General features: G+C 49.9%; 1 protein-coding gene and 1 pseudogene across 3 annotated transcripts in view; both read right to left on the minus strand.

The window, feature by feature from the left end:
* The window catches only part of LOC100945780, a 9,556-nt pseudogene extending 1,606 nt beyond the window's left edge, over window positions 1-7,950 (minus strand).
* Window positions 7,951-9,655: 1,705 nt separating this feature from the next.
* Window positions 9,656-22,265, minus strand: part of HAGH (hydroxyacylglutathione hydrolase) — a 13,857-nt gene continuing 1,247 nt past the window's right edge. For 2 of the 3 annotated variants that reach the window (XM_003790781.3, XM_012805838.2), the window contains exons 2-9: window positions 20,776-20,951; window positions 19,809-19,873; window positions 17,801-17,918; window positions 16,538-16,646; window positions 14,491-14,594; window positions 14,196-14,297; window positions 10,384-10,463; window positions 9,656-9,957 (exon numbers count right to left, since the gene is read on the minus strand). In XM_003790781.3, the coding sequence (XP_003790829.1) occupies window positions 9,858-9,957; window positions 10,384-10,463; window positions 14,196-14,297; window positions 14,491-14,594; window positions 16,538-16,646; window positions 17,801-17,918; window positions 19,809-19,873; window positions 20,776-20,951 (854 nt within the window). In that variant the 3' untranslated portion in view covers window positions 9,656-9,857. Of the gene's footprint in view, window positions 9,958-10,383; window positions 10,464-14,195; window positions 14,298-14,490; window positions 14,595-16,537; window positions 16,647-17,800; window positions 17,919-19,808; window positions 19,874-20,775; window positions 20,952-22,265 lie in introns of those variants that run through there. The other variant, XM_012805840.1, reaches the window with a different exon arrangement.

The raw sequence follows: 22,265 nt of genomic DNA on the forward strand, positions 1-22,265 counted from the left end.
ACGCCTGGCTATTTTTTTGTTGCAGTTTGACGGGGGCCAGGTTTGAACCCACCACCCTCGGTATATGGGGCCAGCGCCCCACCCACTGAGCCACAGGCACGGCCCTCGAAAGTAATTCTTTTTTTTTTGGCCAGGGCTGGGTTTGAACCTGCCACCTCCAGTATATGGGGGCGGTGCTCTACTCCTTTGAGCTATAGGCACCGCCTGACTTAAAAGTAATTCTTTATCACTCCTCCATAGTTGAGCCAGCGATAGTACTAAGCATAGGGAAAGAGCCTATGGTAATAAATTTTAAGCAGCTCAGGCAGCTTGGTGGGGTCCACTGAGCTCAGAGCTACATCCAGACTCTATTTTGCCCATTTTTAATTGGGTTCTTTATATTTGTGAGTTATAAGACTTAGTATATCATGGATGCAAGACTTATAGGGTATGGATTACTAGATAGAAAAGGATCTGTAAATATTTTTCCCAATCTGTGGCTGTCTCTTTATTAAAAGAAAAAAAAAGTTGTCTTTTTGTTTGTTTGTTTTTTTTAGACAGTCTCACTTTGTTGCCCTCAGTAGACTACCATGCCATCACAGCTCATAGCAACCATAAATTCTTGGGCTTAAGCAATTCTCTTGCCTCAGCCTCCCAAGTAACTGGGACTAGAGGTGCCCGCCACAACACCCGGCTAATTTTAGAGATGAGGTCTTGCTCTGGCTCAGGCTGGTCCCAGGCACACCTGTCTCAGCCTCCCAGAGTGCTACAATTACAGGTGCGAGCCACTGTGCCCAGCCCTAAAAAGAAGTTGTCTTTTAAAATGCAGAAGTTTTTCTTTCTTTTTTGTTTTTTTAGAGACAGGGTCTCACTTTGTCATCCTTGGTAGAGTATTATAGTATCACAGCTCACAGCAACCTCCAGCTCTTGGGGTTAGGTGATTCTCTTGCCTCAGCCTCCCGAGTAGCTGGGACTATAGGTACCTGCCACAATGCCTGGCGGTTTTTTGGTTGCAGTTTGGCTGGGGCTGGGTTCAAACCCGCCACCCTCAGTATATGGGGCCAGTGCCGTAGTCACTGAGCCACAGGCACCACCAGAAGTTTTTCATTTTAATGAAATCCAATTCACATGTTTACCTTGGTATCATATCTAAGAACTCTTTGCTTGATCCAGGATCGTAAGGATTTTCTCCTTCTAAGAGTTTGATCACTTTAGCTCTTACATTTAGGTCAGTGATCCATTTTGAGTAAATTTTTTGTGTAAGATGTAAGGGTCTAGTTCACCTTTTTCCATTGATTTATCTGATTGGCCAATACCATTTGTTGAAAAGTCTATCATTTCCCCAGTTGAAATGTCTTGGCATCTTTGTTAAAAAATCAATTGACCATAATAAATATAAGGATTTATTCTAGACTTTAAATTCTGGTCAATTGATTTGCATGCCTGCCCTTGCACATTATCACAATTTATTACTGTGTCCTTATAATAGTGAATTTTGAAATCGAGTAGTATGAGCCCTTTGTTTCCAAATTGTCTTGGTTCTTTTCTAGGTTCTTTATAATTCCATATACATTTAGGGTCCGCTTGCCACTTTCTCTAAAAATAAGCCTCCTGCAGTTTTGATAGGGATCACATTGGATCTGCAGGTCTATCTGGGGATAACTGACATCTTAGCAATAGTTTTCTAATCAATGAACGTTTTAGATCTTCCATAATTTCTTTCTTTCTTTCTTTCTTTTTGAGACAGACCCTCAAGCTGTCACCCTGGGTAGAGTGCCGTGCACTGGTGGGGACCCATGGAGGCCTGGCCTTATAGCTCACAGCAACCTCCAACTCCTGGGCTCAAATGAGTCTCCTGCCTCCACCTCCCAAGTAGCTGGCACTACAGGTGCACACCACGATGCCCAGCTATTTTTTGGTTGCAGCTGTCGTTGTTTGGCGGGCCCGGGCTGGATTCGAACCCGCCAGCTCAGGTGTATGTAGCTGGCGCCTTAGCCACTTGAACCACAGGTGCCAAGCTGATCTTCCATAATTTCTCAGCAATATTTTGTAGTTTGTAGCATATAAGTCTTATTAAGGTAGTTCCTGAGTATTTTACTACTTTTGATGCTATTATGAATAAAATTTATCTTTTTTATGGTATCCTTGCTGAACTTACTAGTTCTGGTTGTATCTATATTCCTTAGGATCTGCTGTGTGTAGGCTCAAATTGTCTGTGAATAAGGACATTTTTACTGTTCACTTTCCAGGATCTATGCAACTTTTTCTGGCATCTTATTGCTTGTCCGGTACAACATGTCAAGAATGGACATCCTTGCCTTGTTCCTGATTTTAGAGAGAACATTATCATGTACCATCAATCATGATGCTATATGTTTCTATAGAAGCCGTGAGAGGCAGATGCCCCATCGAAGATGTCCATGTCCTAATCACTGGGCCCAGGAGCATGTTAGGTTAAATGGTGAAAGGGTGAGGGTGCATATCAGCTGACCTTAAAAGTGAAAGGTATGTGGATTCCCAGGTGAGCCGAGCGTAATCATAGGGTCCTTAAAAGTGGACCAGGGAGTGAGAGGATGCTGGCGTGAGGATGTGAGGCCATGAGCCAAAAGATCCAAAGGCCACTAGCTACTGGAAGGGCAAGCTGCAGAGTCCTAGAGCCTCAGCAGGAGCCTAGCACTGCCCACACCTTGCTTTTACTCCAGTGAGACCCATGGTGGGCTCCTGACCTCCAAGACTAGGAGGATAAATTCGTTTTGTGTTGTTTTAAATCACTAAAGTGGTGGTGATTTATTACAACAGCAATCAGCACTAACACAGATGCCCTTGTCAGGTTGAGAAAGCACTTTTCTATGACTAATTTGGTGAGATTTTTATCATGAACAGGTGTTGAATTTTGTCAGATGCTTTTCCGCAGCTACTGAGATGATCACATGGGTATGTTTTGCTAAAATGGCCTATTACATTAATTGGTTTCTAGATGTTTAACCAACCTTATATTCCTCTGATAAATCTCATGTCACCACAGTGTGTAACATCCATCTATGCTCACGACAGACATTGATCTGTGGGGTTTTGTGTCGTGTCTTCCCCTGACTTAGCCTGGTAAAGTAAGTTGTGAGATGTCTTAGTTCGTGTCACTATACAGGAACACCTGAGCCAGGGCTGATTATAAAGGACAAAGGTGTATTTGGCTCCTGGCTCTGCAGGCTGTGGAAGCAGCAGGTGCTGGCATCTCCTCTGTTCCTGGTGAGGACCACAGACTGCTGCCACTCGGGGTACAGGGCAGAGGGAGGAAGCCAGGGGCAGTGCCAGGCTCTTAACAACCAGCGCTCGGAACTGATGGAGCAGGACCTCGCCCCAAAGGACTGTACCTGTCCATGCAGCCTGCCCAGGATCCAGGCACTTTTCATTAGGTCCCACCTCCAGCAGCGAGGCGCAGATTCAACGTGTGGCTGCTGGTCACACAAGCCCACCTGCTGCTGCAGGAGGGCTCCCCTTCCTGCCCCAAGAGTCTAGGAATGGTAGGTGGTTCTGACAGAATGCACTGGTGAGGGCCCATGGAGGCCTGGGTTCTGCAGGAAAGCTTTCTTTATGACAGCTTTTAACAAGTCAGTTCAGATAGTGTTTCTTTTTGAGTCAATTTAAGTGACTTCTGACTTTCCAGGTATCTGTTGGTATGGTTTCCTCAGTGTCCCTTTACACGTCCTGTTAATTTCTGTCTGCCTACTCGTGACTTCGGTAGTATTTAGTCTTCTCTCGCATTTGCTCGCTTACTCTACCTAAGAATTAATTGTGTCAATCTTTTCAAAGAGCTAGCTTTCGTTTTTTATGTTTTCACTTTCACTGATTTCCTTTCTAATCTTTATTATTTTTTTTCTGCTTCCTTGGGGTTTCATTTGCCCTTTTTCCTAGTTTTCAATCACACCAGAGCACTACCACCTAAGCCTCCCAAAGTGCTGTGATTACTGGTGTAAGCCACAGCACCTGGGGCCTGAACTGTGCAATTTAAAATGATCTGTTGTATGTTGTGTGAATTTCGCCTCAATTAAAATGATTAGCAAAAGACAATCACGAAAATCCTCGTCTGTGTCTTAGCTGAACAGTTTACCATGCTGGGACTCATGTACAATACCGCCGGTCAGCTGAGGCAGCTGTAGGAGAAGCACTGTGGACCTGGGATACACGTGCAGCCTCCAGGGAGTAGGAGGGAGGTAGGGGACACTTGGGGGACAGAGGGTCAGTGGCACCAGCAAAAGGGCCAGGGAGACAGGGCCCCCACCTGACCCCATACTCTATACCAGGGGTCCTCAAACTTTTTAAACAGGGAGCCAGTTCACTGTCCCTCAGACTGTTGGAGGGCCGGACTGCAGGCCCCGGGTCAAGTTGGCTGCTAAGCAGGACAGGCAGCGGTGGCAAAAACACCCGGCAGGCAGGATAAATGTCCTAGGCAGGCTGGATGTGGCCTGGGGGCCGTAGTTTGAGGACGCTTGCTCTAAACATAATGGTCCTGTGTGTAAGGAGGGGACACTGCAGCCCTCGGGGGTGAGTCTACATGTGATGCAGTGACTTAGGTCAGCTCAGCACTTTCCATGAGTCAGAGAAGAACTAAAACTGGAAAGTAACAAAAGTCCCACATAGCTGTGGTGTGGCAGAACACCAGACACTTACGGGGGATACTGGGCAGTTTAAAGCAGGAAGACAGAAACCACCGTGAGAGCCTGGAGCATGAAGGGACCCAGGTGCCCTGGTTGGAGACACAGACTTGACATTATAGACCTGACTTGAAAGTGTAGGAAAGAAGAAAACTTGGTAAGCCACAGCCCTATCATCATTAAAGAAATGCAGTCACTAGTTTTAAAAATATCCACAAATGCCAGGCTCAGATGGGTTTATTGGTAAGCCCTGCAGAGACTCACAGAACAGACTAAAATTACTTTCTGTAAACCACCAAGGAAAGAAGCCAATGTGAAATCATTTTATTTATTATTCCACACACTAAAACTAGACAGGGATTGTACAAGAAGGAATTAGCAAACTGAGTCTAGCAACTGAACTTATGAAGTGGACTTAGCCCAAGAATATGACATGACTTAGTATCAGAAGAATCTATCATATGATTCAGCAGATAAAAGAAGCCGAGTTAATAGGTGCAGAAAAAATACCTGCTAAGTTCAGCTCCTACATGGGTAACTTCTGCCAGCCCGTGTGAGGTGGATGCCCCTCAGGGTCACCCCACCCTTTTGAGAGACAGGTTACTTCCCTGGAAACTTGGTTTGTTCCCCTTCTAGTTTGCCTCCTGCCTGGACTCCTTGACGGCTGCCCCAGGTGTGGCTGGGGCATAGTATACAGCCACATGCACTCGCGGCTCACCTTCTTTCCTCCCCTGCCCCAGCCGTGCCCGTGGGACCTGTTAGCCCCCTCACCCATCCCAGCCCTGAGCACTCAGCTCAGTCTCACCACACTCACCAGGGGTCCTGCTGCCCCTTTATGAGCTCTTGCCCCACATGCACAACCAGAAGTCCTAGAAAATGTCAGGAATTGGCTTCCTGCTCAGCCACCATGCTGAGTGTCTCAGGACACAGCCATACCCTGCTGCTCCCCTCTCTGCAGACCTGCCCAGGGCCTTGCAGTTGCCTCCTCTCCAGCCTCAAGCCCCTCACTTTTCACTCAGAGAGGTCCCCCCACCCAGGGGAAAGGCCACATACCTCCCTTTCTATCTTGTGTTGCCCACAGGGCTCCCTGGGTCTGCTCCTCTGCCAGGATGAGCTGTGTGACGTGGAGAGTCCTGTTTGTCTACTGCTAAAGCCCAAAGCTCCTTAGCTCCTGCCACACTCAGTGTCACTTGCCAGTGATGTCAGGAACTAAAGCCACTACACCCACTCACCTCACCATCAACACTGGGAGAGAGAAGTTCCAGCAATAGGACCACAAGGGAACAATTAACAGGTGAGTCACAAGGTGTGCAGGTTGAGCAGGGCTGTCAGAAGCAGAGTTAACTGCACCTTGTCACATTTTCTGACCCTTGTTATAATTTAAAAGACAATACACAAGTCAGCATGCCGAGGGACCCCATGTCCCTAAAGAACCAATTGTCAGGGAGAAAATCAACGAAACCTGAAGACAAGCCATCTGCTGAGCACAGGATTTGTTTCTCAGCTGCTGTTATTATTGAGCCTGTGGCCGCATCTGGGCTGCCAGGATGAGGCTGGGCAGCAGGAGGAGTGACCGTGGGCTAAGGCCAGGTGGTAGCAGCCTGACCTCATGGCCTGTGGCTCTCTCAGTCACTCTGTTGTGGAAGCCCAGTGCAGGCTGGACGATGTGCCAAGGGCTTGATGCCCCCGGGGCTGATGGGCAGGAGGCTGCACCCAGGTCTCCCAGACCTCACCCCACAGCCCTGTTGGGAGCTGCACCTGGCTGCATCCCCTGCAGTGAAACAGGTCAGAAGTGCCGCACTCTCCAGGGTTCTGTGGGTTGTTCTAACAAACTGATGGATCTGAGGGGATCGTGGAACCCTTGAATTTGTAGCCAGTTGGTCAGAAGAGAGGGTGGCCTGGGACCATGACCTAGCAGCTGGTGTCTGAGGGGACGATGCCCTTACACTGTGGGTCTGCACTGCTGTGTGGAAGGACAGCAGCAGGCTCCCGCTGGGTGGACAGATAGCTCATGCATAATTTAAACCTCACACTGCAGAAAGCCACCTTACCACAGTCCAATCCCAGACATAAATATGCTAAGACTTACATGTAAGAGCAAAGTGCCCAGATCCGGGGACTCTATTGAAGGACATGGTAGGCCACTGTCCCTGGTGATAGAAAATCAGCTAAGAGAACCTGCTGACAGGGCACGGGAATGTGATGGTCTGTGTGCACGGAAGCTACAGTGAGGACCAGGGTCCATCCCACGAGGGAATCAAGGAAATTGTCACCAGGCATATGGACACCACCACATGAGTTAGGGACCTAGGCACAAAAAGCAACACAAGACTCTATTGGATTTTCATCATGGGAGCTTATCAGGGTAGGGAAGAGTTAAAAATGACACAAAAATTATCACAGACAAAAAAGATGCATTTAATGTTAAGTCAGGAATTTCTACTCAAAGAGACAGTGAGCAGCCACAAGTAGAAATGTAAATATGCACAACAAAGAGCAGGTGACGGGCAGGGAGACTGGGAGGCAGCACAGCCCACGCAGAGAGCCCGACAGCTGGGAGCGCCCGCAGGTCACAGCCTCCCTTGTGACCGGGTAAGTGTGTATTGAAACCTCCATAAAATACGATGCACACTCCTGAGATCAACAAAAACTACCAAGCTCAGTACCAAGTGCTGGCGTGGGTGTGGAGCGAAGCACTGTATGGCCCACCAGTGGAAAAGAGCTCATTTATTCCAACAGAACAGCCAAAGTTGAAGCATACTTCTCTGTGGCCCAGCAGTTCCGACTCTGATCGGGGAGACCCTTCCCCACCTGCAGTGAAGCCATGCTACTGCAGGAGCAGAGCACGGGACCAGCGCGTGTCTCATGCTGCGTAAGGCTGCAGCAGCACTGGGCCGCACCCCCTTGCAAGTGCCAGGCCACCTGGCCAGCTACCGTGTCAGAGCAGACGCATGGGGGGCCAGTGACACTACCAGGATTCAGGAGACACGGGTTTCCTGCAGGGGAGGGACAGGATATGGGCTATCCACTGGATCAATCACCTGTGCTGGGCAGTGGGGCACAATGTTTATGTCCTGTATAATCTCTAAATACAGCAGGACCTCCATGGCTGATCCCTCCCTACACTGACCACCTCCTTAAGCTGACCTAATTTTCATAGACAGACACCACTCGTGTGGATCAGTACAGCAGGCCTAGGTCCTTATGTTGGCCACCCCTATGTGCTGGCCAGTCTGTCACAGTCCCGTGGGCAGTCACCTCACTGCAACTTGTCCCTACTCTTTACTTGCAGACTTTCGGTGCGCTGCGCCTGAGCCATGGGCTCCTGCTCCCAGAAGCCTGGCCTGTGCCCACACCTGGCATGACATACAGCAGCAGGAACCAGAAGAGACCTAGGATGCCACTTCGGGGATGTGCTCCTCTCCAGTGTTGTACCCAGGCCCCCCCACGGCACTGCTGGGGTGGCTGGTCCACGGGAGGTTTGGCTCCACCTATAACATCACGGTCTTTATGGGAGAATGTGTTGTGTGGTTCTTACACAACTTTAAAATATCCTTGATCCAACCCCACAGCAGTGCGGCCCAGTGACCCAGGCCCCATACAGCCAAGGACAGGGACAAACGGCCTATAGCCTGGGAAATTGTGCAGAGCAACTATGCTTCAGCATCAGAGGTTAACAGAGAGGAGGCGGCAGCAATGACAGCCATGGCAGCCAAGTGCCCTGGTGGCACTTTCATCACAGGTCAAAGGACCCGTAGGTGAGCCACAGACCAGCACCCTCCCCATACACAGGGAGGCCCTGCCCCCACCAGGGGGGCTGCTTCTCCCTGTCCTCCTGACACTAGGTCCACCTAGAGCCCAGGGGCCAGGCAGGATGCACACCCGTCCCCTCTCCCTGGTTCTCCTGGGATCCTAGACTAGACAGTGCAAAGGCCAGCTGAGGCAGGGAGGGTGGCTGGCTGGAGACTACAGGACCCTTCTCCCCTCCCCTCCCTGCCAGGGGCATGTGGGCATCAGGCCAAATGCAGGGGCCACAAACATAGTCATGTTAGCACCCAGCCAAGGCCACAGCAAGGACACTGCTTGTCACCATGGGCAGAGTCCTGCAATGCTCCACTAGACCTTCTGACAAGACCTGGGTACTAGGACTTCCCCAGGGACTTCCCAGGACAACCAATCAGAATAGCTTTTACAGGGACAGACAGACCATAGGAATGATCACAGAGCTCTAAGAGGCCACAGAGAAGGCTTGGTGCCTGTGGCTCAAGTGGCTAAGGCGCCAGCCACATACACCTAAGGTGGCAGGTTCGAATCCAGCCTAGGCCCGCCAAAACAACAATGATGGCTACAACCAAAAAATAGCTGGGCGTTGTGGTGGGCACCTGTGGTCCCAGCTACTTGGGAGGCTGAGGCAGGAGACTCGCTTGAGCCCAGGAGTTGGAGGTTGCTGTGAGCTGTGATGCCACAGCACTCTACCCAGGGGGACAGCTTGAGGCTGTCTAAAAAAAAAAAAAAAAAGTGGCCACAGGGAAGGCATGATGCGGTCACACGCCAGAGGCTCCTGCCAGGCAGGGGCAGCTTTCTCAGCCTCTGCCCTGCCCTAGGCTGGGAGATCAGGATTGGAGACAGCACCCAGTCGTAGACACACAACCACAGTGGGCAGAGGGCTTAGGATAAGGCCCCCAACCCAGCTTGTACACAGAAATGCCAAGTGCTATCTCCAAACCACTAACTTCTCCAGCCACCCAGGCCAGTGCTAAAGACTGTTTGGCCCATGCTGGAGCCAAGTTAATTTGTTCCATGGCAGCAGGGAAACCAGTTTGTGTTATGCCTCTGGGCTACAGGAAGGCCAGACAAAGGACCCCAGGGCGACAACAGGTATACCCTTCTCCTGCAGTGTCCCAGCCTGATTGTAGCAGCTGGGAAGAGGGAGGTACAGGTAGCTCTTGTCAGGTGTCAGGCAACCCACAGAGACCCCACCAAGGGGCTCAGAGATAATACACAGAGTCTGCATGGGGCAGGTATGGGAATAAATACTTTTAAAATTTCTTCTCTTATAAATATGCATTAGAACATTTGATAACACAAGCAAAGAGCTCTGAAATTAATTTAAAATTAAACCAAGAGTGCATTTCCAGCATGACTAGCAGGAAAATTAATTATCTAAAATATCCTAATCCCCGAATACTTATGAAGGCAAAAGCCACCATGGGCCCCACAGCCACCTCAGTCCTGGGGCACCTTGAACAGGTCCTTCTCCTTGCGGATGGCCCTCATAGTGGTCACAGGGTCCGTCTCACCCGCATGCTGCTGCACTGTCTTCTCCCTGCAGAGGCAAACACCAGGCTGCGGGCCACACGCAGCACACACAGAGCCCACTGCCCCCACCGGGATGGGACATTCTCACACAGGAAGCAGTGACAGCCTTGGCAGCTTGGGGTGTCTCTGCCGTGGGAGACCCAGCTGGCTGAACCAGTGCTTGAAGTAGCCCAGAGGGCAGGCAGATCCCAGCCCCACACTGCCTGGGTAGAACCCAGGGCTCCCCAAGGCAGCAGCTCCACCTCTGCCGGGGTCTGGGCCTCCAGGGTCCCACTGGACCTGCATACTTGCCAACACACTAAGAAAAGTGTCCCCTCTATAAAAGATGGCCCAAGTCCCAGTTACACTTGTTAGAGTTTGTCAGGATCTTGGAGATGGCTCTGCTGTGCACAAAGAAGGGGACTCCAGGGGCCATGTCAGCTCCCACCCTCACCTTACTCTCATGAAGGGGTTGTAGGTGAACTCCTCCTCAAGGGTGGATGGCACCGTGGGCTCTCCACCACCATACTTCTTCTGCAAGAAAGATGTATTGCTTTGATCTGGGAACTTTTCAATACAACATTTCAAAATACCTTCTGATGATCCTCAAAATTAGCACAGAGCAGAAATCAATAGAATAGAAAAGCAGATGGTAGGGAAATTAAGGCAAAAATCCTTTTAAAAGATCAACAAAATTGGTAAGACTAATGAAGCAAAAGAGAATCCAAATTGCCAAGGTCAGAAATTGAAGAGGGAGCATCACTATGGATCCAGCAGACATGGGAGAAGGGGGATATTTATGTGAATTGAAAAGATAAACTATAAAACTTCCAAAGACAACATAGGAGATGATTTGTTGACCTTAGGATAAGCAAAGATTTCTTAGGAGACAAAAACATATGAATCATAGAAGATAGTATTAGACTTCATCAAAATTAAAAATGTGTGTTCCTCAGAAGACATGGTCGAAAAAATAAAAGGCGGGCAGATTGCCTGAGCTCAGGAGTTCGAGACCAGCCTGAGCAAGAGCCAGACTCTGTCTCCAAAAACAGCCGGGTGCTGTGGCAGGCAACTGTAGTCCCAGTTACTTGGGAGGCTGAGGCAAGAAGATCACTTCAGCCCAAGAGTTTGAGTTGCCATGAGCTATAACGCCACAGTACTCAACCTCAGGGTGACTGAGTGAGACTCTGTTTCAAAAAAAAAAAAAAAAAGTCAAGCACAGCTACTATGCAACCTAGCCATTCTACTCTGGGGCATTTACCCAGGAAATTAAAATATATGTCAGCTATATTTCTAAATACTATCAACTAATAAGCACAATAAAATACAAAAACTTGAAGTACTTGAGAATACATTTAACAATATGTGCAAGACCTTTAACAATGAAAATTACAAAACATTGCTGAGAAAACTAATGCCTCAGTAAGTGGAAAGCCATGCCACGTTCACAGGAAGGCCCAATGGTAAGATCTCTGTTCTCTCCAGATCTACTGTTACAGCGTCCTAGTCAGCCAAGCTGGCTTTGTTACAGAAATTAACAAGACAATTCTAAGAATGGAAATGCCAAAGCTAGCTTAGACAAGCCAAAGCAATTTTGAAAAAGAATAAATTTAGAGAATTTATACAAGCTGATTTTGAGACTTAACATGAAGCTACAGTAATCGAGGCAGTGTGCTCTGATGCACGGCTAAGTCACACAGACAGAGGACATGAACGAAGAGTATCTGGCAGTACAGCCATGCATATATGGACCACTTTTTTCCAACAAAAGGTGCCAAGGTAACCCAATGAGGAAAGGACAGTCCTTCCAACAAATAGTGCTGAGCAAGTGAACATCAAAATGCAAATAGGTGTGGCCGGGCATGGTGGCTCATGCCTGTAATCCTAGCACTCTGGGATGTTGGCCGATGGATTCCTGGAGCTCAGCAGTTGGAGACCAGCCTGAGGAAGAATGAGATCCCATCACTACTAATAACAGAAAAATTAGCCAGGCATTGTGGTGGGCGCCTATAGTCCCAGCTACTCAGGAGGCCAAGTTGCTGTGAGCTATGATGACACTATAGCATTGTAGCCTGGGTAACAAAGCAAGACTGTCTAAATGGGCGGGGGGGAAGCAAGGAAGACTCGGGGCCTATGGCTCAGACTGCTAAGGTGCCAGCCACATACACTGGAGCTGGTGGGTTCAAATCCAGCCCGAGCCCGCCAAACAACAATGACGGCTGCAACCAAAAAACAGCCAGGTGCTGTGGCAGCTGCCTGTAGACCCAGCTACTTGGGAGACTGAGGCAGGAGACTCGCTTGAGCTCAGGAGCTGGAGGTTGCTGTGAGCTGTGATGCCACAGCACTCTACCCAGGGTGACAGCTTGAAGCTCTGTCTCAAAAAAAAAGCAAGGAAGTGACCTTCTACCCTTTGAACATGCACTAAGATTAACTTGAAAGGGATGCTATAAATTATATATAAATATAAATTATATATACACATTTATAAAAATATATATAAATATTCATGTTAAGAGGCTTAACATGAAGACTCTTAAAGCTTTAGGCCTCTAAGACAGACACATAGGAGAAAGTCTTTGTTAATTAGGGGAATGCAAAAATTTCTTAGGACGCAAAAAGAATAAGAGAAAAAATCTGTACACTGAACTTCACCCAAAGCATCGACTTACTTTCCAAAAAACACTGAAGAAAATGGAAAGGCAAGTCACGAACTGGGAGGAAATATTTGAGCCCTATATAACAAAGACTTGTTTCCAGGTTACAAGAGGAACTCTTCTCGCTAACAAGCCAAACAACCCAATATTTAAAATGGACAAAAGATTTGAACACAGATTTCACAAGAGGTGGCATACAAAACGCTGCTAAGCACGCGAAAAGATGACCAACCCCATTAGTCATGGGGAGATCCACATTTTAAAAGCACAACGAGATACCAGCACACACCTCTGAGAGTAGCAAAAATTAAAAAGGACCAACAACGCCAAGTGGCAGTAGCGCTCACAGCAGCTGCAACTCGGATGCATTGACAGTGGGAAGGAAATGGTATGGCCACTTTGGAAAGCTGTTTCTTAAACAGACATTTAGCCACATGGTGCAGCTGCTCCACTCCTAGGTTATGTACCCGAAAACGATAAATGTGTTCACAAAAATCCTGAACACAAATGTTCATAGCAACTTTATTCATAATAGCAAAGAACTAGAAACAACCCAATACCTACTGCAGATGGATGTGTCCACACAAGGGGTGCTACCTGAACAAAAGTCATCGGGATGAAGCTTGGAAACATGCTGAGCAAAACAGCCACATACAACAGTTACAGGATTCTGTGTATGTGAAGCTCCGTAAAGAGTCCTTTACGGGAGAGGGCAGTCAGCAGTGGGGTGGGGTGCTGAGCGGGATGTGCTGTGTCTTGGCTGTGGTGAGGCTCATGTGGGGCGCGCTGTCAGAACTCATCCGGCCTCGTACTGGCCACTCACAACAGGAAGGTTTTACTATAAGGAAATTATCCTCAAAGTTCAGCTATTAAAAAGCAGAAAACTGAAAAGGAAGTCACAAAATGGTATGTGCACAACATGAGTTTATATTCTATAAAGTATTAGTATATATTAGTTGGAAAAGATGATTGACAAAAACAGGTGATTTCTTAAAAAACAAAACAAACTTGTATCAGGCAGCATCACTTACTGAACTCAGGAGAAAGGAGCCCACACCTGTGCTGCCCGGGCCAGGGCTTCTGACCTTTGCCGTTTACCATTGGTAGAAAGAAAAGCAGACCTTAGGGCCCAGAGAGCCCCTGCCCCCAAAGTCCCTAGTCCAGCTGCCCTGGGCTATGCCCGGAGGCATGTGTAGGGCTATTGCTGACAATGTCTTTCAGAGAAGGAGACTGATGGGCCACGTCCCACAGGTCTGAGGAACAGGCAGAGGCCTTTTCCCTAAACAGAATACAGCTGGCAGAGCCACATGGCCCACCTGACGCACAGCTGCATGAAACACAGGAAATAAGGTGGAAACTACAGCTTGGGCCTTGCCTGGGCACTTGTTGAAAATGCAAAGTCTGAGGCCTGCCAGGACCCCCGAGGCAAAATGGTCTCAACAAGATGCCCAGGGGATCATCGTGCCAATGAAATTGGCCTAAAGCCCAAACTTGCTCCCATGCTCGAGGCACAAGGCTCCTACCCTCTCTGCAGACAGCACTGTGTGTACCCGTGACCAGGACCCTCTAAGCAGGTCCCACAGGACACTGCATGCCTGGTCTGCCTGCTCACCTTGGCCCAGGCCAACTTCTCCTGAATGGCCATGTTGTTGGGCTCCACGTGGCGTGCGAACTTGAGGTTGTTGATGGTATACTCATGGCCACAGTAGACTTTCTGAGGAAAGAACAACACGTGAGCTCTGGAAGGCTGATCCCTGGCCCCAACAGCTCCTTAGCAAGGGCCCTGGGGACCTCTGGGCTAGGCCATGTACTCATCCCAACCCAGGTGCCTACAGGGCTATGTCCAGCTAGTGGCTACCCGTCGTGAGGCGGAACATGGGGCCCAGCTCTCAGGAGGCACTGCCTACCGTGTCTGGAGGGAGCCGGCCCAAGATCTCAAGCAGAGCTTTGTACATCTCTTCTGCCGTCCCTTCGTAGAACTTCCCACAGCCAGCCACAAACAAGGTGTCCCCTGGAACATGGAATGACAGCCGGGGGGAGGGACCCCAACCTGTAGCTACTCTCCTCTCAGCACATCCAGAAGATGATCTATTGCCCCCATGGCTTCCTCTCAAGTTCCAGTACACAGGGCTGTTCAGACCCCAAACCCAAGTCACCCTGGCGGCTCCCCACTTGCTTTCCCAGTCCATAAACCCAGCTCTCCCAGCAATCCCCACTCACCCCTGCCCTTGTCCCCAGCAACCATCTGTGACCAAGATGTCACAGTTTACACCTCACAGACTCACCACAGAACCCACCCTTGAGCACTCCAGCTCCTTCCCATCTCTGCCCTGGAGGCAGCATCCCCATGCCCTGCCCCGGCTCAGCACGCTGCACACTGTTCTCCCGCTTGATGTTTGTCCCAGGGCTCACTAACCACCACACATGGGTCGACCCAGAGAACAGGGTCTTGTCCCCTGAGTGCACCGAAGCCTATCCCACTTTCCTCCTCCAGGACCCCACAGCCAGGACTGGACCCTCCTCTGTCATGGCCAAGAGGCAGGGGTGTACTGGGCAGGCTTCTTCCCAGAGACACCCAACAGTGTCCCTGATGGCCTGTGAGTAGGCACTGTCACATGCCCTCACACACGTGAGCTCCCCTATTTCAAGCTATGATGGCAAATAGGCCCAGGAGCCCAGGCTCAGAGCCCACACTTGCTACTGCAGCAGGGACCTGCCACTGCTCCAGGCCAGTTTTTTTTTTTGTTTGTTTTGAATACAGAGTCATACTTTGTTGCCCTCAGTAGAGTGCTATGGCACCATAGCTCACAGCAACTTCAAACTCCTGGGCTAAAGCAGTCCACTTGCCTTAGCCTTCCAAGTAGCTGAGACTATAAGGCACCTGCCACAACATCTGGCTTTTTTTTTTTTTAAGAGACTTGCTCTTGTTCAGGCTGGTCTTAAACTCCTCAGCTAAGGCAATCCACCTGCCTTGGCCTCCCAGAATGCTAGGATTACAGGCCTGAACCACAGTGCCCGGCCGTAGCCAGTCTTCTTTTTAAAAGTGTTTTTTAGTAGGGACAGGGTCTTATTCTTGCTCAGGCTGGTCTCAAACTCCTAACCTCAAGCAATCCACCTGCCTCAGGCTCCCAGAGTGCTGGGATTACAGGTGTGAGCCACCAACCCTCATGCTTGGCCATGACCAGTCTTTTTAAATGAACTTCCATTATAGTTACAATATCATGACTATGATTCAAATCTCTGAAAGATTTAGAACTTAAAAATTATATTCGCTAAAAAAGTTATGAGTCGGTGGGGCCTGGCCAGGCAGGGCTCTCGGCCCCTTGTGGTCCCATGTCCACTGTCACCTGAAGACAGTTGTTCCTGCTTGGCATTGATATCCTTTCATTTTCTCTCAAAAGAAGAAAAGCACCTCAGCCTTACCACACAAGCCTACTGAGCTGACCATGCGCTGCTAGACCCTGTACAGCCCAGGGACCAGCACCACCTGGGCTACCAGGACTCACTGGAACCCTCCCACCACTGAGTGTCGTGCAGGGCCACTGGCTGTTTCAGGTCACCATGGAGGCACCCCGACCAGGCACTGGCCTGACTGCTGCCTCTTCCTGAGGATGCCGGGATGAGCCCAAGCAGTGCTCTAGGCCCTAGGGCCACACCCTCTGTCTATGCTGGAAGCCACTGGGGCTGGGCACCTACTCAGGCACTCAGGGAGGCCTGTTGCCCAGGCACCTGATAGTGGTGACTGGGCACAGCAGCCCATCAATGTGCAGGAAAAGGGCCAGCCCAGGCTGTACCCAGGGCTGTGGTCCTCCTCAAGGATTTAGGAAGAAAGAGAAGACAGCAGCCTTTCAGTCCACCAGAAGGAAATGCCCTGCTTCTCTGCGCAGGGGTTTTCAAAGACACCAATGTTTTTGCACAAAACGTCTGGGCCCCCACCCTAACCTGCACACTCACCAGTGAACACAGCAGGGGACTCAGAAACACCAGGCTTGCTCACAAAGTAGCAGATATGTCCTGAAGTGTGGCATGGTGTTGACAAGCACTTGACATTGAGGGACCCCACCTGAAATAAAGCAGGCAGTGGGCATGGGCCCCCGAAGCCCCCTGGGACCACTGATGTCTTTCCAGTGTATCCAGGCTCTGTCAGACCCCATGCCAGGCAGATGCCACTGGAATGTTCTTGAAGGGGGTCAAGAGCCCTCCAACCTCAGGGATCCCTCCAACCTCAGGGATCCCTCCCACCTCTCTGGGCAATGCCTGCCCGAAAAACCAAAGGGGCTTGTTTTATTTTCTCCTTTGGAATTGGGCTGAATCTAAACTCGGTATCTTTTCCTTTTTTTTTTTTTTGAGACAGAGTTTCATTCTGTGCCCAGCCTATAGTGCCACAGCATCATAGCTCACAGCAACCTCAAACTCTTAGGGGACTACAGGAGCCCGCCACAACACCTGGCTAGTTTCTCTATTCCTAGTAGAGATGGGGTCTTGCTCTTGCTCAGGCTGGTCTGAACTCCTGAGCTCAAGTGATACACCTGCCTTGGCCTCCCAGAGTGCAGTGGTTATAAGGCGTGAGCCACCACACCCGGCCTAAACCAGGTATCTTACTAGAAGATGTTTTCCTTCTTGGGTGCTTGGCCTTTTGATTCACTTTCTTTCCTGTCCCCACCTGCTCAATTCTTTTTCTTTTGGTTGCAGTTTTTGGCTGGGACTGGGTTAGAACCTACCACCTCCAGTATATGGGGCCGGCACCCTACTCCTTGAGTCACAGGCGCTGCCCTGCTCAATTCTTTACTTCAAAAATGCTCACACCTACAAAGCTGACAGCATGCAATGAATACTCTTGCAGTCTCTTCCCCCACACAGAGGTCCACTCTTTAAACAAACATCCTGAGAAGTCACCCCAAATACTCCATCTGTGACTCCTAATAAAGGACATCCTCCGTGTGACCTCACATCAGCACATCTAAAAGTTGAAGCCTGATGTAGGAGCATCTCCTACATAGACTAACTCCCCAGCTGACTAACTCAGAGCCCCCCAGCCCTACACCTGGCCCTGGCTCTGCATGTTGATCTTGTCCTCTCTAGGCCCAATGTCCAGGCCGCCCCAGAGCCTTTCTCCTGGCACCCCAGGGTAAGGGAGAGGATAGCAGCAAGCAGTACAAGCTCCCTCCAAACTGTGCTCAAGGTCACACTGGCACGCTCTCCACCGCCCCTCCGCACCTGCAGCGTGGACAGGTGAGTGACTTTGTGGGTTAGGGCCCCGATGCGTTCATCACCCCCGTACACTTTTAGTCCAGGCACCAGCTTGATCAGCTTCTCGTTGCCACCAGCATGGTCCCTGAAAGTCAAACAAGAGACTTGGGGCCACCTGCTGAGATGCCCAGATCAACGATGTTGCCCAGAGGGTTTCTACTTCTGGGAATGCACGTCTGCCCACACAGGGACCTGGCTTTTGTCAGTCTTTTGGCTCTACCGGTAACAATGTTCTCAGACACCAGGTTCCCAAGCAAGGCATCTCTGTGCCCCTTGGAACCACATCACAAATGCCTGGGTGATTCCAAGGCCCATGGTTCCCTAGCTGTGAGGCACAAGGGAACCACCCGGAGAGCTATAAAAAATACCACCCCGACTCCACCCCATCCTGATGCAATTGGCCGGCGGTGGGGTTTTGAAAGTGCCCCAGGTGATCTGATATAAGCCCAGTTTGGGACCCACGCTCTGGCATATCAGCCAGCTGTGAAGTTTGGTAATCAAGAATCACCTGGGAACTCCTAGAACAAAGCCAGCTCCCCTGCAAAGCCTGATACCAGTGCCTCCTCACACAGGCCACCGTCTGGCCTGTGCACTTGAGAAAGGGCTAGAATCTCACCATCTCCAGCTGGGCCAGCCCTGCCTGGTGAGGCTGAGCGTCCCATGCCTACAGACCAGGCTTCATCTCAGGTGTGAGGCCAGGGAGCATCCGCCTCCTGCAGGTCCAGCTTTAGTGCCTGCCTTGTGCCAACTCTACCTATGTGCACCTTAGCAACCACACCCCTGAGGCCTCCAGTGGGCAGCCCGGAACCACCCACTTCAGCACAGCTGGGCCCCAAGATAGGGAGAAACACTGGGCAACAGTGGCGCTGCCTAGGCCCTCCGCCCTTCAGGAGGATGCCACACCAGGCAGAGGCGACCAAAGAAGCAAGGCCTTATGACAAGTGAGCCATCATTCAGTTTCTCCTCAAGCGAGTGGGGTACAAGCCAAATCCTAGAGCACAACCTAGGACTCGGTCTAGGGCTGTACTTCCCGGCACGAACATGAGGTGGTGCCAGCAAAAACCAAAAGCACAAAAATGTCAGAGGCATCCAGGGCAGGGATGACTCCGAGTAGCAGAGTGGCAGAGAAGCAGAATGACAACTGTGACACAGAGATGGATGAGCCCAGCGCACAAGCTCCAAACAGCCACGCAGGCCAAGAGCAAGGGCGCAGGCTCTGTCCCCAACACTCAGGGTCCCCTGCACCCAGGGTACAGCACTGACACCTCTAGTGCCACTCAGTTGGAGCCTGGCTACAGGAGCCGAGGATGCTCCAGGCCCGGGTTATGCTATTTGTTTGCATCAACCAGAATACTTCCACTGAACCACAGCCAGGTCACCTCCTGGTGCCCCAAAGAGAGGCAAGATGGAAGAATGTGTGGGCTGGGGCACAGGGGTGCAGATGCTCACAGGGAAAGGGAAGGGAAGGGTGCTGCCTGCTCTCAAGCACTTACCTGGCAGAGAAAATCAAACCCAAACAGATATTTTTTCTCAGGTTTGAAGAGCCTCAAGATTTCAAAAAGCCAAAGAAGGGCCTTGGGCAGGCAAGCTCTCACCCTAAAGCCCAAACCCATTGCCTTACTAATCCTTTAGCTTTCAAGTACTAAAAAAAAAAAAACCCAATCTCTCCAAATATGGCAACTTGTCTTTTAAAAACTGGAGTATCTAATGGACAATGTCCCAGTGCACAGCCACACGGTGTGCAGGACTCTGGGGAGGCTCCAATGGCCCTGCCTTCACACAGCAGGCCAGACCCACAGGGAAAGGGCTAGAGCCCAGGAAACTTCCTTAGATTTCTAGTGTGGCCTGGTCCCTTAGTGGAGATGCAGCTGTGGGGACAGAAAGGCCTCCATGAGCCCCTCATTGTACAGGAAGGGACAGGCCCCACCCATGGGCACCCTCCAGGACCAGAGGGTGGACAGTGCCCAGCACTTACCAGTGGTGGTGGGTAGTGAGCACTGTGGTCAGCTTCACACCATGCTTCTTCACTGTGTCCACAACCTGCAGCCACAGAGGAGGCAGGACACAGGCAGGTTATATGTCACACTCCCAGGCCTAGTTCACCACCTGCAAGGGGGCTGCCTGCAGGAATCCAGGACTCCTGTCCTCACCCTGGTGGCTCCCCAGTCCCACCCACCACCTCTCCAAACTCCTCCAGCTCTGAGGCCACCACCCCAGGAGCAGCATCAGGGGGCAAAAAGCATAAATAATAAAGCATTTATTTATTATTATTTACTTTTTTTTTCTAGAGGCAAAGTCTCACTTTATCACCGTTGGTAGAGTACTGTGGTGTCACAGCTCTCAGCAACCTCCAACTTGCAATTTGTCTGGGGCCGGGTTTGAACCCACTACCCTTGGTATATGGGGCTGGTGCCCTATCTACTGAGCCACAGGCACTGCCCTATTATTATTGAGATAGGGTCTCACTTTGTCACCCTCAGTAAAGTGCTGTGGTGTCACAGCTTACAGCAAACTCAAACTCTTGGGCTTAAGCAATTCTCTTGCTTCAGTCTCCCAAGTAGGTGGGACTACAGGCACCTGCTACAACGCCCAGTTATTTTTTAGAGACGGGGTCTTGCTCTTGCTCAGGCTGGTCTCAAACTCCTGAGCTCAAGAAATCTGCCTGCCTTGGCATCCCAGAATGCTAGGATTATAGGTGTGAGTATCGTACCAGGTCCCATACCCAGGGATTTTAAAGATGGAACACTTTTCTCTCCCTGTGGTGGCCTTTGGTCTCCACACCTGCAGAGTAGCTGGGTACTAGTTTGTTTTTCAAAAACTATGTGTACTAATTTCCATTTAGCTTGGGCAAAGCTGCAAGGACATTGCAGTTATGAAACCCATGGCAGAGAAGACATGTGCTGGTGACAAGGGCAGGGAGCGGCAGACAGAGCCACCCAAACCTTCTGGGGCTGCACAGGGTCCACGATGGCAGCCTCCTTGGTGTCCTCATCAATGATCAGGTACATGTAGTTGTCTGTCAGGGCAGGCAGCAATTCGATCTTCATGGTGCCCTGGACCACAGTCAAACTCTTCCTGAAATCTGTGTGATGAAGGAAGGTCCCCAGCAGGGCTGGACCTGCAAACACAATGCAGTCTCAGCCCAGGTCCATGCGAAGCCATGCTGGGCCCCCACCTAAACAGGACTGGCAAGCCTCAATGTGGGAGGCTCGCCTGGTGGCTTTCTAAGTTCCTCTGATAGACAATATCCTCATTTAACCACATCCATAAGGAAAATATACAAAATGATTCAATTGTTTCAGATTTACTAGCTTTGTTTTCTTTTTCAAGGATTCTAAAACAAAAGAACTGCCAGCTTATAGCTCTGATGCAAACCACTGTCTGAGGTGACCACTGCTAGTTCTGGCCTATTCACGCCCCTGACTCAGAGTCAGAACATAAAGATGCAGACACAGAGTGACAGAGCCCAAGCCATGCCCTCTCCAACTACCAGAGCCCAAAGTGCATGGAATTACATTTACAGCCCTTCTCAGCCTCTGGCCAGAGAAGAAAACAGTATTTGCCCTTAAATGGCAAGACTAGAGCATGGATAGTACACAAAAATTCTCCAATTCCTGAGAAATGAAGAGTTGGCCCCAACTGTCCCAGATTCACACATAGAGGAGACCGAAGAGTCACCATCTCAGGAAGCCAAAGGACTCCACCAGGGCAAACCAGGAGGAAGCAAGGAGGGACAGACAAGGGACAGAAGCATCCTCCATCCAATAGATAGATGCAAAAATATTTTCAGCAACAAAACTTTTATTAAATATAAAAATAAACAGGGGCCCCATATGACTTTAATAAGTCTTAGCTTTAAATGGAGAAAAAACCCCACAAAAGGCAGCAGAAATTGGAGCCCCTCCCAAAGGGATCCAGAAATCAGGCAGCACCAACCAACAGACAGACTGTCCCCCCAGAGGCTAAATGTGGAATCCAACCTTACATGCCACAAGCAGACAAAGTACCCAAATTATAGTTTTAACAATTATGCAAAGATATAACCATTTCCTTTTTTGACAACCAGCTGTGCATTTTCCAGATCTTTCTCCTCAGGCACGGCAAAATAAACAGTTTTGTCTGATCAAGTTTCTGAGATAGTCTACCTGCCCTAAGTCCCAGAATTAGCCAAGCCCCAAGGAGCGCTGTAGAGCAGTGGACAGGGTGCAGAAAGGTAGGAGGAGGTTAAAACAGGGCTGCCTGCAGGCAGGAGCATCCTCCTTAAGAAAGAGCCCCATTGATAACATCTGATGGAAGGTTACACACAAAAGCACTGCCAGAGTGGTTTATAACTGGTGCTCAACCTGCTCTAGGCACCGTGAGAGCCTTGTGAAGAAGTTGGCAACCTGGGGCGGTGCCTGTGGCTCAAAGGAGTAAGGCACCGGCCCCATAT

This window comes from Otolemur garnettii, unplaced genomic scaffold (assembly GCF_000181295.1).
Source record: "Otolemur garnettii isolate 467f Iridium unplaced genomic scaffold, OtoGar3 scaffold00044, whole genome shotgun sequence".
Lineage (NCBI taxonomy): Eukaryota > Metazoa > Chordata > Mammalia > Primates > Galagidae > Otolemur > Otolemur garnettii.